At 32.6% G+C, this 16669-nt stretch overlaps 1 protein-coding gene across 5 annotated transcripts in view; it reads left to right on the forward strand.

Moving 5' to 3' along the window:
* The window catches only part of LOC106871954 (protein still life, isoform SIF type 1), a 1491364-nt gene that overhangs the window by 1252134 nt on the left and 222561 nt on the right, over positions 1–16669 (forward strand). For all 5 annotated transcript variants that reach the window (XM_052966200.1, XM_052966198.1, XM_052966202.1 and 2 more), the window contains one exon: positions 9243–9370. In XM_052966200.1, coding sequence (XP_052822160.1) covers positions 9243–9370 — 128 coding nt within the window. The remainder of the gene's footprint in view (positions 1–9242; positions 9371–16669) is intronic.

The raw sequence follows: 16669 nt of genomic DNA on the forward strand, positions 1-16669 counted from the left end.
TATATATATATATATATATATATATATATATATATATATATATGTATACACACACACACACACACACATGCATGCACGCATGCGCACGTGTAATAATGTGTGCATATATGTGTGTGTGTGTGTGCGTCATACAACAGAGGAATCAGATGTAGTATAAGAGTGACAACTGTACTGGTTTGATTATGCAAAGCATAAAGATGATAGCTCCATAAAGTGTCAGTCACATACGCTAGATGAAACTTGTTGGAGAGGGAGACCCAGGGAGATTCAGGATGAAGTAATGAAGGCTAATCTCAAGATGCTGAGCCTCACAGAAATTACAAAAGACCAAGATGACTGGTGATTCACTGTGCTTGAGAAAACCTGTCCACCACAGCAAAAATGGTATCCTAAAAGCATTCTATGTGTGGTAGTAGTCTATTCTCTTCTATTCTCATTTCCCTCACACCCAGCCCTTTAGCATTCATCTATCTATAGAACGTCTTTGTACTGCATGTAAATTCCTAGCCCTTGGAACCACTTCCATCTTTTATTCCAATTAGCCTCCCTTCCCCACCCAAACTATCCCCTCATCCCCCATTCACCTGCTTTCTATGCCTTCACTTATCTCTCATCTCTGCCATATACCATTTAACACCATAAATCTGCCATCAATGCCTGCCCCTCTACAGCCACCTTTATGTACACCTACATCTCTCTCTTCACCATAACTACACCTTGCACATCATTCCTTACTTTCTGATCAATCTATGTGTGTCTGTTTACATGCACATATATGTATATACATCGTTCAGAGATTTATTATATGTGTGTGCAAGTGTATGTGCAGTGTACTTGTATACCTATATTATTTTTCATAACACATGACCATTTGAAGGTGTTGAAGTTGTTTCCCTTCATGTTTTACTTTGTAAATTATTTAACATGTGCTAGAATTGCTCATTCTTTTTTTTTTTTTTTTGAAAGGTCATCATGCTGTCTTTTTTAACTCATAATGGTCAACTAATGTTTTTATATCCATAAATTCATCAATTCTGACAATCAAATTAATGCTCTCTTTTTTTTATTAGTGAATCTAAGCAATATATATAATACACTATGCTATTAATGTATTTAATACAATATATATATCATGGAAAGTGGACGTTAAACGATGATGATGATGATGATGATATAAGAGGGATGACCACTAGGTGGACACCTAATATGCTAAATGTAGACCCCATGTGGTCTAACCACTAAGGAAATAATATATATACCCTGTGTGACATTTGTTATACCAAAGTTGCACTGGTAATTGTCTGTCATTCTCATCATCAGAGATGCAATGGACAATGATTAGATTATTGATAACCAAATGTGATATCAAATACGAATAAAATAAGCATCCATCTTCAGAAGTTAATGGTAAATGAATTTTCATTATTAACTTAAAGCTGTCACATGCATGTTGATAATTTACATGTGTGTGAGTGAATTTAAAGATATGTTACTCTACTACTCTATTCATATTACTAGAGCTTTTCTTAACCAATGGAAGACTATAGATGCCAATGAAATACTAATCTACAGAAATAGTGGCTATGATCTAGTTCGCACTCTTCAGAAGATGAAGAATTTGACACATTCTATTGATTCTGTTCTGTCAATAATGAAAAAAACATTCCACCTGTTCCTATATATATATATATATATATGTTTGTGTAGATGCAGGAATTATTGAGTGTGCATGTGAATGAATGTCTATGACGTGTGCATGCTAATATATATACACATACACACATATGCATTTAAGCATAATATGTGAGTATATGTAAATACAATAACAAGTATACTTAAATGCATGTGTTTTAAGCATTTATTGATATACCTCTGTGTGTAGTTGCACACATGCATGCATATACTCATGCATATGTGCTCAAATATTTGAATTATAGCAGTTTTCTTGTACTACCAACATAGAAATACTGAACAAGCAATAGTTTCCACTGTGAAGAGCGTATGTTGAAAATGATTTTCTTTTTATCATTGACAAGATTATGAGTTCTGTCCAAAAAGTTACAAGACTTCTTTTAAAAAAACCAAGTTATTGCTTTACTTATAATTTAATTACACTTGTTTCCTTTAAGGTAGTTCCCTTTTCTTTTGATACACTGTTTCCAGTTTTCTATTTGCACACCTTCAGGTGTTGTTCATAGTTTTTATGGTGCATTTTAAAAAATCTCTTGTTTTCTGAAACCAACAACCTTTCAGCTTGGTTTACTTTATTTGGAAACTTTCAACAACCGATAGATAACCAATGAATTGCCAAAGCATAAATCTAACCAGAGTCAAGGCAATGATTCAAGTACCATGCATGTACATGCACTGAAACTCGTTTATGTCTCCTTTTAAAATAGTGAGTTTATCTGACTAAAAATACAAATACGTATCAATAATGATAATAACACATGTATGTTGTGAATCTATTCACATATAACATATACAAATAAATCTAATAACATACAAATTTATGCAATTATTGCCATACATATAAATGCATAGAATGACATACTGAGACATAGCATAGCATGAAAACTTAAATACTTGGTTTTACTACCTGTCAGTCTGCCAGTCAGGAGTGTCAGTAGGAAGCTGCTATGATATTTTTTCAGCTTTGTAGCCCATTTAATGTAAAATCATAGGAGTGTTATGATTTGAAAGTATTGTTGTACTTTGGAAAGAGATCAACCTTCAGGCATCTTTGACTTGGGTATTTATATCTTGTGCAATAAATTGCTTGCTGATTGATTTTAAATTGAGTACCCATCAGAACGGACGTGTCTCTTCAATTTTACAGATTAAAATGAACTGTTTATCATTTTATACTTACATGGTTTCTATTAGAAATACCAAAAATTATACAGAGAATTTAGTTTGTAGTGTGTGATCCTGCTGACATAGGGTTTTAAGAAGGCTTAAACATTCAATTCACATGAGAAAAGATTTCCATGATAAACACTCTGAATTATTGATTTCAGTCTCAACAGGAATTGAATTACATGTAGCTTCCAGAAAATACCTCAGCCCTTTGCCTTACATCTTGTGCATATACTGTCATACATATAAAATAGTCATTCAAATTCTGTATGAATATGGCAGACAGATAAACCCACACTATATTGAATATCTTATGATAAGATGTTAAAGAAGGAAGGATTATGAAATGTATAAATATATTTTGTGAAAGTGTGAAAATCAAAGCCTTAATAATTATCATTGAAAGGTTTGAAGGTTTGAAGTGACAATAGTTTTAATGCAAAACATTAAAAACTACATGGTTGTTACAACTTAAGGCTGTCAGTATCAGTTTGCTTCTAATTCTTTTGCTCTTTTGCCACTAAGAGTAATCCTAATGCAACTGCTGTGAGTACAACTTAGTTGTTGATGATTTTCATGAATACATTGTATATTTAGCATATTTTTTTCTTTTTTCTCACCAAACACAAATATGATTCCTCACTCGTTTTCACTTGCTGTAATTTAAGTATGTGTTGTTCTTCAGATAGCCTGTATAACTAAAGAATCCTACCTGTAGAATTTGAGCATCATACGTTTTGAATGTTTTCAAAGTCAAAACAATGCAACTTACAAGAAAGAATACAAGTTGATGGTTTACCTTGTATTTCAGCATTTCAGAGTTAGGAATCCTTCTTCAGAAAATTTCCAGAGAAATGGTGTTACACACATTCCACAGAACAGAGAAGTTAGCTCACAAGCTCTCAACACCATTACACTGAAGATTTCCTGAAGGGTCCTAACCTCTAAATATTGAAAACAATGTAAAAGTACAAACCATTAACTTGTGTTATTTCTTGTAACTTGTATTGTTTCTCTAAACAATACAAGTTATAAAACTAACTTGCTCACTGATACTCTACAGTTTTTGTTCAGGAAAGAGCTGCCTTACACACCTACAACAGCACTATGACTGGCTACTAAAACAACAGCTCAACCATTTAAATGTGAATGTAATAAATCTCAACTTTGCAAAGTTCATAATTTGATCATGGAATATATCATAAACTGCATAACCTAGACATATTTGGAAATGTAGCAATCAGATAGCTGCAGCCATTAGCGTTCCTTTTGAGGAGACATCAATTTGTAGTGGAGTTCCTTGGAGAGCTGCACTAGAACCAATACTGTTTGTGGTGGCTCTCAGATATGCGCTCAGTCATATGTTAGCTGCTTTCACCAGCTACTCTGACAAATAAGAAGAATCACAAACATTCAAGGATCTTGATGATTATTCATAACTACAAGAAGACTTGAATGTGATATATTTGTTGTTATTATTAGTTCCCTTTACATGACCTTCATTAACTTCGTTATTCTTGTTTATAGTACTACTATTATTAAGATTCTGTGTGTATCTATTTTTACTTGCATTATTCTTACCGTGACTTATCATAATCATTATAATGGCCGTGATTATTTTCTCCTTTTATTAAGTTTATGGATGAAGTATTCTAGGTTTTCAGAAGTAACAATTCAATAATTTCATTGTGTGCCTCTTAAAAATCTTATGGTATATGTTAGATTTTGGAAAATATTATACAACACAACAAAGAATTTTATGAGTCACAAATATCATTCAAGGTTGCTAAGGAATTGTTAGGAAGAAAGCATGACTAAAGTTCCATATAACAGAGATGCATGGTAGGGTGGTATGGCAAATGGATTTTACGTATTTTCAAACATGCTTTTAGCTAGAAAATAAGAGATTTGTGAGGAGAAATAGAATGTGTTGAAAGAGATTCATTAGATCAAAGTTTGACAACAATTAAAAGACATTGAGCACTGATGTAGAAAAAAAATTATCTGTACTGCAGATGTTATCACATTCTTTGAAACTTTAACATTGTTGTTAAAAAAAAGTGCATGCTTGTCAGAACAATAGAATAGGAAACAAAGGTTTCTATATTGTCACTATCTGCTACATCAGTCCTGGCACTGATCCTATATTGAAGTTTATGGCATTGGATGGATCTTTTGAAATTTGTACTTTCAGGTGGGACACTAGTTACATACTGATTGAGGAGAGATGGGATTATGTATAACTTGCAATGCAGCTTTGTAATGTGTTACACATGAGTTTTGATCTCTGAACCAAATACCTTAGCCTTTCACTGAGAAATGATTTCCACCAGTACCATCTGATAATGGCATTACACAAATTAAATTCTTGAAAGAAATAACACTTCAAGATTTACCTTCAAGGTTAACTTTTGAGTTAATTAAATGCACCCAAGATTTCAAAAATGACATTAGGCTTAGCTGTGTTTTATCCCCCACCCCACTTGAAATAAGGGAAAATTTTTTTTTTTTCATGGCACTTACTTGAAAATTGCCTTACAGGACACAGAGCCTCATTTCTCTTTGCTGGTTATTTCCATTTCAGAGTGACCAGACTCCTAGGCAGGCTGGCTTCACTGGAGCTATAGAGCCACATTTTTCTTTAAGTTATTCTCATTATCCCTAACAAAATTTTAAAATGGCTTACACATTTCCTTAACCCTATCAGCTCCATTTTTCCTCTTCTCTCCCCTCTCAATCATTCTTTTTTTATACATACAAACACAAAACTCATCTAAAATTATCTTCATTCTAGTGAATTATGTATAAAGCATAAAAATGAATATTTTAGGTTTATAGAATAATTATCTTAAGATTTTTCAGACAAGTGACTTAGAAGAAATGAGAAAACCCTTTAAATATGGAAAAGCTAAATTCATTTCAGCCATTCATTGATAGGCAAATAAACAAGTTTTGTTTCCTTTCTTTTAAATCATCTCATTGAATTGACTAAACTCACTGCTTTTTTTGCTTGATTTTATTATTTGTTTATACAGCTTTTTGTTTTGTGATTTTGAACTGGCAATAGGCTGTGTTTATCTCTAGTTTCATACTTGGAATTGGAATATTTCTCTGCATTCTTGCAGTATAATAGGAATAACCAGAAAGCATCCCCCATTAATCAGTCTTCTAATGTAAAACATTGAGCTGCTATGCAGTACACAGAATTTAGATGTTTCTTATGCAACCAGTTTGATGTTTATCACAGTAGTGTAGCTATATTTGATTGGATATTTTCTTTTCTGCTAGTTACATTTAGATTTCTTTGTTATATCAACTTGTTTGTTTTGTTTATTAATTTATAACAAACAATGGACTAGAAACATGATAGATGAGTTGGAGGAATATGTATGTTTATTTGTAAATGTGTATAAATATATATGCGCTAAAGTGTGTGTGTGTGTGTGTGTGTGTGTGTGTGTGTGTGTACAACTGTAGTAGATAAAAATGCATTGAAAACCTTGTTTTTTCAGAATGAAGAACAATAATTTTTTTTTTATTTTTGAGTGATCTAAGTGCTTGTAAATAAAAAAATAAGTGAAAGATAGAGAACAGCTCAAAGATGACAAGAATTTTATAGCTTTACGTATGATAAGGGTGACTAGAATTCTGTCAAGACTAATTATCTCATTCATATTAATAAGGGAAGTGGGTAAATTGAGTAGAGGGATTTTATGCAAAACAAATAGAAGGAACAGGTTTCAGCATTCATAAGACAGTAGTGTAGAGTTGTAGTTAACAGGAGACTTAAATAAATGGTTTTATTTGGCTGAAAGATTTTTTCATCTTTTTGATGACGTTCTTATGGTAATTGTGGCTGGCAACAAAAAGCCTGATTTACCAGTCACTGATACTTTTCAAACTTTGAGCTTTAAGGGAGTTTTGTATGGTCTTTCAATCTGCTAGATATACTACCAAATTCCATCATACCACATCCACTTGTCTTATTATAGTGAGATAGCCTTGTATCTCATGATATTAAGGAGAAGAACCAGGATAGGTGCGTGAAGGGAACAAGATAATGATGATAGATAGAGAGTGATTGAACTAAGAGTGTGGTAGGAGAAGAGAATGATAGATTTAATAGAGGGTAGACAGTGTTAAGAGTGATGGATGTTAGTAACAAATAGCAAAGGAGAAGCAGAAATGGCTGGCTATACAGAAAGGATTGGTGGCAGACTGTGGTAGCATGATAAAGATTGTGGGAACTAAGAATTGCTATTAGATAAGTTCTATATCTTCTCTCATTATACAGTGAATAGAAGAAGGTGAGAGGGTTCAACAGGTCCTGTAACATACCTAATTATACATGTAGCGTAATACAGTGAATAGGAGAGCTCCACTGCCATCCTTAGACACACTTGAAGCAGAGTATAGTGAAGTGAGGGTGAATGATAGAGAATGTAGACTGGAATGCATTAAAAGAATAAAAGACTGATGGTCATGGTTGAAATGCATTTGGTTATAGGTTTGCAAAGCTGATTTAAAGGCTATAAAATAACAACTTTCCAATGTTTGTTTTGTGATTCACAAAGTCGTTTTTTGAAGAATACAGAATAGAGAAACCAATTTACAAGAATTATATTTGTAGTGAGTCAGTTGATATACATATTTACATATACTGATCATTATTAAAATACAGAAGCAGGCATTGTTTGGCTCATTAAAATGACTTGAATAAAAGTTTTAAAATTATTTTGCATATTATTTGTTTGGCTCTATCCCCTTTACTAGTTATATTCACTCTTATATAATCTATAATTTAATTTTATATATTCTATAATTTGATCAAAAACAAAAAAGTTATCGAAGTTGATTATTACATTTCAATTCAAAATTCACATGTTCTTTGGGTTTTTTGTTATTATTAAACAGCATAAATCAGTTTTCATATTGTTGTTCATTAACAGTGTTTTCTATTCAAATTGTTAATGACATTTACTATTGAGTCCCTCAAACAATAAGTCCTAATTTGTGCCAGTGGCTAACATATCCTGAAGCAAATAAGTCTTAATTTGCTTTGAGAATCCTTGTCATCTTTGCAAGAAAATGAATTGGTCAGAAGTCATGGAATTTTAAAAGTTCCTTATTATTTTTATCTTCATCATGATAATCATTGTTTCAAATATTTCCTTTTATATTAGTAGTATTATCTTATAGTTTAGTATGGTTTCAACTTATCAGAATAAGATTACTCAAATATACTGTAAAATATATATGCACTTGTAAACTTAAGAAGGTGCTTAAGTATCTATAAGATATTTCAACAGATCTTTATTGGTAAATTAGTTTACCATAAAGCTTGTATATATAGTAAATTTTCTGGTGTATATGTATATTTGTATTGACTTATTGTTCTTTGCTATATAGATTATATACACAGAAATTATCAGTGAAAGCTTCCATTCGAAACTCACAGGTGTTTACTAGCAGAATTAAATTTTGCAATCACTCTAATAACTATGAAAACCATTGCTAAATTTAGCTTCTTGTAGCAATAATTTCACCAATTAGCTCCAACATCTAATCATGCTAGTATCAAATAAAGTAGTCGGTAATTTTCTTGTTATATTTTAGGAATTAGTCTTGGGGTTTCACACGTTAATATTTTTTTTTTTTTGTTTTCAATCCACAGACATGTTTCTTAATTACTAGTAAAACAGACCTCTTGAACCATTAGTAGGTGTGTGTATGCATGTGAATGTGGAATGATGTATACAAGAAAACAAGAGAGAGAAAGTAAACTATTTTGTATTCATAAACAGTTTGACCATCATGGTTAAATTCTCTGAAATGCTATATATAGAAGGAATCTCTGCTAAAGATCTTCCAAGATTGCTTTTGATGTAGGATTCAATGCATCTTTTTCCAATTACTTTTCTGTTTTGGCATATTTTTGGAACTATTTTCTAAACATTAGAAATGTTAATAAATCAATAAATATTAGTAACTGGAAGACATTGTAGCTTTAAAAAAAAAAATTAATTGTCTTAATCAACATGTGCATAGATGCTGCAATTTTGTTTAACCCTTTTTATAATTTTATTTAAATACGCTCAGTAAAAGTGACATGATGTTACTAAATAGTTGTCTTCTAATCAGTGCCTGTGTTTCCAGTTATGCTACTGGCCAACCACTTTTAGCAATTACTATTTAATGTCTACACCATTTGGAGAAAGATTACAAAAAGCTAGTATTAGTGGAAAATATTTGTAAGCAGACATAATGAGTTGAGTGAGGAAGATTGGCTACAATTTGTATGATTAGTGAAAGTTAAATAGTCTGACTGATTTAGCTCTACTGGCAAAATAGCCTATTTCTCATCAGTATTTGTAAATTTACAGGTGCTGGAGCTCACATACGCACAAGTGCTGGCATAGGAAGTAGTGGCTGTGGTACAGCTGGTAAACAGAGTGATTACATAGTCCAGTTTGGGGATGCTCTTGATGTCAAACCATATCTTAGTATTGAGGTAAGTATTATTTATCTATGAATCAACATTTCTTTTCATAATTCACTACTTTACTCAAAAAAAAAAAGCTATACTTTTGTTGTTAGTCTCTTTCAAAACAAAAAAAAAAATTAAGCTGATTGCATGTATAAAATATTACTCAAATACATATAAATTATTGTATGTTACTTTAAAATAATTGAAAATAACTGCTTATCATTTATTTCTTTTCTAAACTCCACTGTTGCTTCAAATATTTGTGCACATTTTACATATTTTAGTTACTTATTGATTTTACTAGTCTAGCATGAAATACTTGGATATATATATATATACATATATATATATATATATATATATATATATATATATATATATATATATATATATATATATATATATTAATAGTAATGGTAAGACAACAAAAGAATGAAAGAGACCTTAATATTATGTAAATAGGAGAATTTATCTGTAATGTAATATGTGACAATTATTTGGTTGCTATAAAAAGACTCCAAGTTTCGGATGTCGGGGTGAAAACCTGCTCTAGCATCTCTTCAGTTATCGAGGCAATCAAAATATGCTAGGAAAATGACCGTTAAACAAAGGGAAATTACTATGTAATTGACCGTTATTAAGACAAAAGAGCTATTAGAATGACCATTAAATAAGGGGAAAAACCGAAGGAGGACGTAAAGAAGTAAAAATGCTCAAAGCAATTGTGTATACGCACTCGATACGTTGAGCAAGACTTTTCCTGACATATATATTTACAAAGATGATGCCCTAGCTTTAACCGCAAATACTAATGGACCAGTACAAGATCAGTTTAGGAAGAGCATTATATGTACATGTGTATGGTTGCATATATACGTGGGTGTACATGTGAGTATGAGTGAGCATATGCATATATAGCATGTACGTATTTTAGACGAGTATTTGAATATAACTGTGCACGTATGGGTATGTGTGCGTGTGTGTACGCGTGTGTGCAGATATACATATGTGTATGCGTGTGTGCAGGTATGTATATATGTACATGTACATGTGTATGGTTGCATATACATGTGAGTGCACATGCATGTGTTTCACACGTGTGTGAGTGAGCATATAGCATGTGTGTATCTTTAGACGTGTATTTGAATATAACTGTGCACGTATAGGTATGTGCACGTGTGTGTGCATACGTATGTGTTTTTGTGGATATGTATATGTGTATATGCATGGTTGCATATATATATGCATCTATTGGCATATGTGTGGGTGCACATGTATGTGTTTCATGCGAATGTGAGTGAGCATATGCATATAGGCACATGTATATGGGTGTGCATGCATGCATGCGTTTGTATGTACATGCATACATATGCGATTGCTATGAGCATTTTTACTTGTTTACTTTTTGCTTCCTCTTCCGGTTTTTCCCCTTAATTAACGATCATTCTAATAGCTCTTTTGTCTTAATAACAGTCATTTGCATAGTAATTTCCCTTTGCTTAACGGTCATTTTGATTGCCTCGATAACTGAAGAGACGCCAGAGCAGGTTTCCACCCCAACTTCCAAAACTCAGAGTCTTATTATGGCAACCGAATAATTGTCACATATTATATTACATATATATATATATTTGTATATAATTATGACCACTAAAGTGGACATTTAATGTGCTAGAAGAAGATCACATGTTGTGTCTACTAAAACCTAATAGTTCTCAAAAGAAATTCAGCGAAATACCAAACCGTATGCGGGCAAGACACACACACACAAATACCCATATATATATATATATATATATATATATATATATATTGTTTTTGTTTTTTTTTCCAATAGAATTTTTTAAACTTATATTTTATCTCTGTCGAAAATATCTTTCTCCTGCATAAAAATATGAATGTTTATGTGAGCTAAAATATATGAATAATTTTTAAATTCAAAATACAGATTATGTGCACTTGTCAGTTTCTAAGAAGAAAATATATAGCTGCTAATAAAGTACTATAATAATAGGGTTCTTCAAATGTTAATCAATATTTTTACTCAACATTTATTCTTATGGAAGAATATTTTGTATTGGCCTCTGAAACCAGCAAGGACCTTGAATCAGTAAGCTGTCACACATCTGCTCCCGCTAGTATATCTAAAACAGGATCCCTTTATTTTAAGTCTTAAAATCATAGAATAACTGGTTGGGGAATAAAGTACAACTCAAACTGACTCTGACTTGGTCATAAAAATGTAAGTAGCTATCTTTGACATTGCTTTGCTTAAGAGATTGACCATAACTATTTAGTATATTGATTTCCACTTAGGACACGTTTTTTTATTGTCCAGTCTGTATATCATTCTCTCTCCCTCCCTTCTGCCCCCTCCCTCTCTCTCCTCCCCCTCTCTCCTCCCTCCCTCCTGCTTTCCTCCCTCGCTCCTGCTCTCTGCCTCCTACCCTCTCTCTCCCTTCTGCTCTCCTCCATCCGTCTCCCCCTCTCTTTCTCTCTCTCTCTCTCACTCACACACACACACACACACACACACATCTGCAAGTACCAACAATACAAGGTTAGATCATGGTAACAACGGCTATTCTGTTTAGTATTCTACATTAGAAAATCAAGTTGACATCAGAGGTAACTAGAATTAATTAATGCTGAGATATTAGACTGTGTCACTGGTAATGTTTGATATAGTACTGATTCTTAACAAAGTGCTGAAATCATAAATATTACATTAAAAATAACATGATATCCACAGTGTTTGCTTTTTTTTTTTTTTAATCAATGATAACTCAGTATCTAGACTACTTTCAGAATAAGCAATCAATAACAGTACCAAATATAAGAAATATTAATTCCTTCAGTGTATAAAATTACTAACTTTTCTGTGCCTTATTAACTTCAAAGCATCAAACTGAAGCAACTCTATATTTTGGCCCAGTTTAATCTCTGAAGTGGATTATGAAAATCGAGAACAAAATGTGTAACCCCATCCTCATTCACTACTACAGAAAGCAATAAGAATGTTGATCGTAATTATCGATATGTCATCAACAAAGATCTAAAGTTTTTTTGTTTTTTTTTTCCTTTTTGGTCATAGTCTTGTTGCTGCTCTTATTGCTGCTACATTTTCTACTTGATGTTATGTAGTTGTTTTTGTTGTTGATTAGATGTGAGTTAATTTTGTTTTTTTAATATTGTCCTCCTGTAGGAATTTCAACCATGTTTCGTGGTCTGCTACCACAACAGCTCCTTTATAGGATCCAGTTAGCTCAAGACATCATCAGGAGGAACCATGTCCGGTTTCGGCCCCTACTCCTCTACCGTTTTGACGTGGCGGGGCCACCCCCTTTCGGAGGTGTCTTCAGCTCTGGTGTTGGGTGCATGTCTTCTTTCACTGTTTGTGACTGTTCTAATTCAACTGTGGAATGTCCCTCGCTATGGTTATTTTCCAGGAGGTTCTGGCCACACGTCTTACGGTTCATCAACCCGCGTTGTTGAATTACTTTCTATTTAACTGATGAAGCTAAGAAGAAATAATATAGTTTGTTAGACTTTTGGCCAATCTTTCAATATTGGATTGATTTGTAGAAATATCACTGATTAGTGCAGTTGAGTCACTTGATAGGTTTGTCATTCAATTAAGCATTTCTGATTTTGAAAAGATTTTTAACTTCAATGTTTCTATCATTTAAAAACTCTGATTTTAAAAGGGTTTATTTGAAAACCCAGTCTAGTTTGGTTGCTCATTCAACAACTGCCTTTTTTCACTGTTTCTCTGCATCTTTTTTCTTGTTATCCTTCACCTACAGCTTCTCTTCCACTTCATCCTCTCATCTCTCTGGCTTACCCATCCCCATAACTCCTACACCTTTCTTTTGGTGACTCTGCAACCTCAACACCTTCATTTATGATTTCACTTAGGCATAGCAATACAAATAACCACTTATTAAAACTCAATATACATATGCTTTAGAATTAAACATTAGTCATAAAGATGTTCTTTATCAATATTTCTGTAACTCTTACTGGATTAATTTCATACTGTTGATTCATACAAAGTTGTAGAATGCAATAAAGCTATTAATTCTAAATTAAATATACAACATTTATTGCTTTATCTATCCCTTATCTAACTAGACAGTATTTTACAGATTGTTAGAGGAAATATTAAAATTAATTTATATATCTACATGAAATATATAGTAATATTTTAACATTCTGGTACTGTATATAAAAGTATTTCATAGATATCAGTAACGTGTGTTAGATTCATCTAAGACTTTCTAAAGCAGTAAAAAGAAACTGATAAAGTAGAACATCTTTGAAACATTTTGTGGTTTAATCCTTTACTGAAAGGAAATATATATTAATTAGCTTGTATACTGAATAACTTTTAGCTTGGTAAAACTCTTATTAATTTAATGGAGTGGCTGTGTAGTAAGTAGCTTGCTTACCAACTATATGGTTCCAGGTTCATTCCCACTGCATGACACCTTGGGCAAATGTTTTCTACTATAGCCTTGGGCCGACCAAAGCCTTGTGAGTGGATTTGGTAGATGGAAACTGAAAAAAGCCCATCGTATATATATATATATATGTGTTTGTGTGTCTGTGTTTGTCTCCCCAACATCACTTGACAACCGATGTTGGTGTGTTTATGTCCCCGTAACTTAGCAGTTTGGCAAAAGAGACCTGATAGAATAAGTACTAGGCTTACAAAGAATACATCCTGGGGGCGATTTGCTCGACTAAAAGGTGGTGCTCCAGCATGGCTGCAGTCAAATGACTGAAACAAGTAAAAGAGTAAAAGAGAAAGTAATCTTGAAACATCGCCCATTGTTTGTAATTTCATTTCCTTAGGAAATATGGAACACAATTTACACTTTGTTAATCTCTTTAGTAATAATTTCTCTCCTATATTATATTTGTATTGTTTCTTGACAATTAGCTAGATTGTTATTCAAAGTGAGTTTAATCTTTATGTTCTGCATTCAGTGACAAGTTTTAAAAAGTAATAAAAATCAAAATATCGAAAGGATAAATTTATCAATTCGAGTCTTCTATAAAAGCTATGTTTCTCCACTTCAAGATGGGCACCTGCATGTTGATTTATCTTTTAATTTATTCATAGCTTTCTGACTGGCCAACATATTTGCTGGTACTACTCTAAATAATATTTTGTTCAAATCACTTCAACAAACTTATTTTTTTTCTATGATGTTTCAGTTCATAAAAATGGTTATCCAAAAAGAGACATTATAATACTGTTCAATATTGAAAGGATTTAATAAATACAAAGAACTATTCAATAAAATTCTTTAAAAGAAAATAACCTCAATTAATGGTTTCAGTTAGATATTACTAGATGTCTACATTCATTTTCTGTTAATTTTTAAGTAGTATAAATGGTGAATAAGCAAAGGCATCAATGTTGTTAACTCATTATAAATATTACCTCTTGTAAATTACTGCATAAAAAGTGTGTTCATGATGAGTGTTGCCTGAATGGATGGAAGATATAAAGTAGACTTAGAGCTGTATCATCTTCATTTCCTTCTTTGAGTCTAATAGAATGTTTAGTACTAAGATATTTTGAAGCTATATGTGAGGTCTTTCATTATACATAACAGTTTGAAAATAGCTATGCAATTAAGTAGCAGAAGAAAAATTGTGTTAGAGCAGTATTCATGATAAGTGAACAATAATAGAGATTCTTAATAACGAAGGCTACAACTTTTACAGTTGGAAGAAAGTTTTCTGTGACACTGTTTTTATTAGGTTAAAGAGATACTACTTTATATAAAGCTATATTCTTTATGTAACAATGCTAACTTCAAATACATTTGTTTACATAAACTTATATAACTAACTGGTTCAAACTTTCCTCTTTAGCATCTCAAACGTCTTTTCAGTAAGATAACAAGCTTCACATAAATGTAGTATGTTATTTGAGTAATTTATACTTAGTGATATGCCAGACCTATATATATTTGCTAGTAGCAAATTATTGATAATCTCTCCACTTTGAGTATACTTATCATCATCTTTTTAATGCCCAATTTTCCATGTTTGCATGGGTTAGACAGGAGTTGTTAAAGTGGATTTTTTTACAACTGGATGCCCTTCCTGTCACCAACCCTTATCCAATACCAAACAAGGTAATATTTTCCCGTGGGCAGACAAGTTTTTTGCAGAATATTGGAAATTTATGACACACAAGGTCAAAACAAAGGAACACATGCTCTTTTTAACACACACACATATTTATGTGTGCATACACGCACACACACACACACACACACACACACACACACACACACACACACACAATAACTAGTAAAATCAGTAGCAAATTATTTAAATAAAAGAATCTTAAGGAACTTACAAAAGCACTACTCAAGCACATAATAATGAACCTTAAGTAAGTTCTGCTTTGATTTAATAAATTACACAAATATAGCCTTTTACATGATATCTTCCTTTGATTTTTCCATACATACACAGTGATATACAGAAAAGCAGACAACTTATGTTAGATTTATTCAATAACTTCTCTTATCCAAATGCATTGCTTATTTTTTCTAGTATTTATCACTTGGTCTTGTTTCATAGAAAGAGAACGATTGTTTAGTTTCTGTATTTACTTAGTTTTCTTTGAATTCTGTTATCTTAAGAAATGCTTTTTATGCCTTTCTAGTTCTTTTTTTATTTTCTTATTTTGATCACTTTTATAGCTAACCTCATCCAATCAACTAGAACTGATAGTTTTATAGATCATCTTAAAAACTACAAAAAGGAAAATATCAAAATGAGTGCATAAGAAATAAACATCTGAGCTATTAGAAATATCCAGTATTTCTGTTTAGGTTCATGTCTAAGAAGGAAATGAATAGAGCCACATCTTGGTGTAAGTCGTATTTCCACTCTATAAGAGCAGCTGTCTGGCTTCCATGCCGATGGCACGTAAATAGCACTAGCATGATCGTTACCAATGTCGCCTTCCTGGCACATGAAAAGACATTCGAGCGAGATCGTTGCCAGTGCCGATGGACTGGCTCCTGTGCAGGTGGCACGTAAAATACACCATTTCAAGCATGGCCATCGCCAGTACTGCCTGACTGGCCTTTGTGCCGGTGGCATGTAAAAGCACCCACTACACTCTCTGAGTGGTTGGCGTTAGGAAGGGCATCCAGCTGTAGAAACTCTGCCAAATCAGATTGGAGCCTGGTGTCGCCTCCTGGTCCACCAGACCTCAGTCAAATCGTCCAACCCATGCTAGCATGGAAAGCAGACGTTAAACAACGATGATGATGATGATGATGAAGG

Source organism: Octopus bimaculoides, chromosome 3, assembly GCF_001194135.2.
Source record: "Octopus bimaculoides isolate UCB-OBI-ISO-001 chromosome 3, ASM119413v2, whole genome shotgun sequence".
Classification (NCBI taxonomy): Eukaryota; Metazoa; Mollusca; class Cephalopoda; order Octopoda; family Octopodidae; genus Octopus; species Octopus bimaculoides.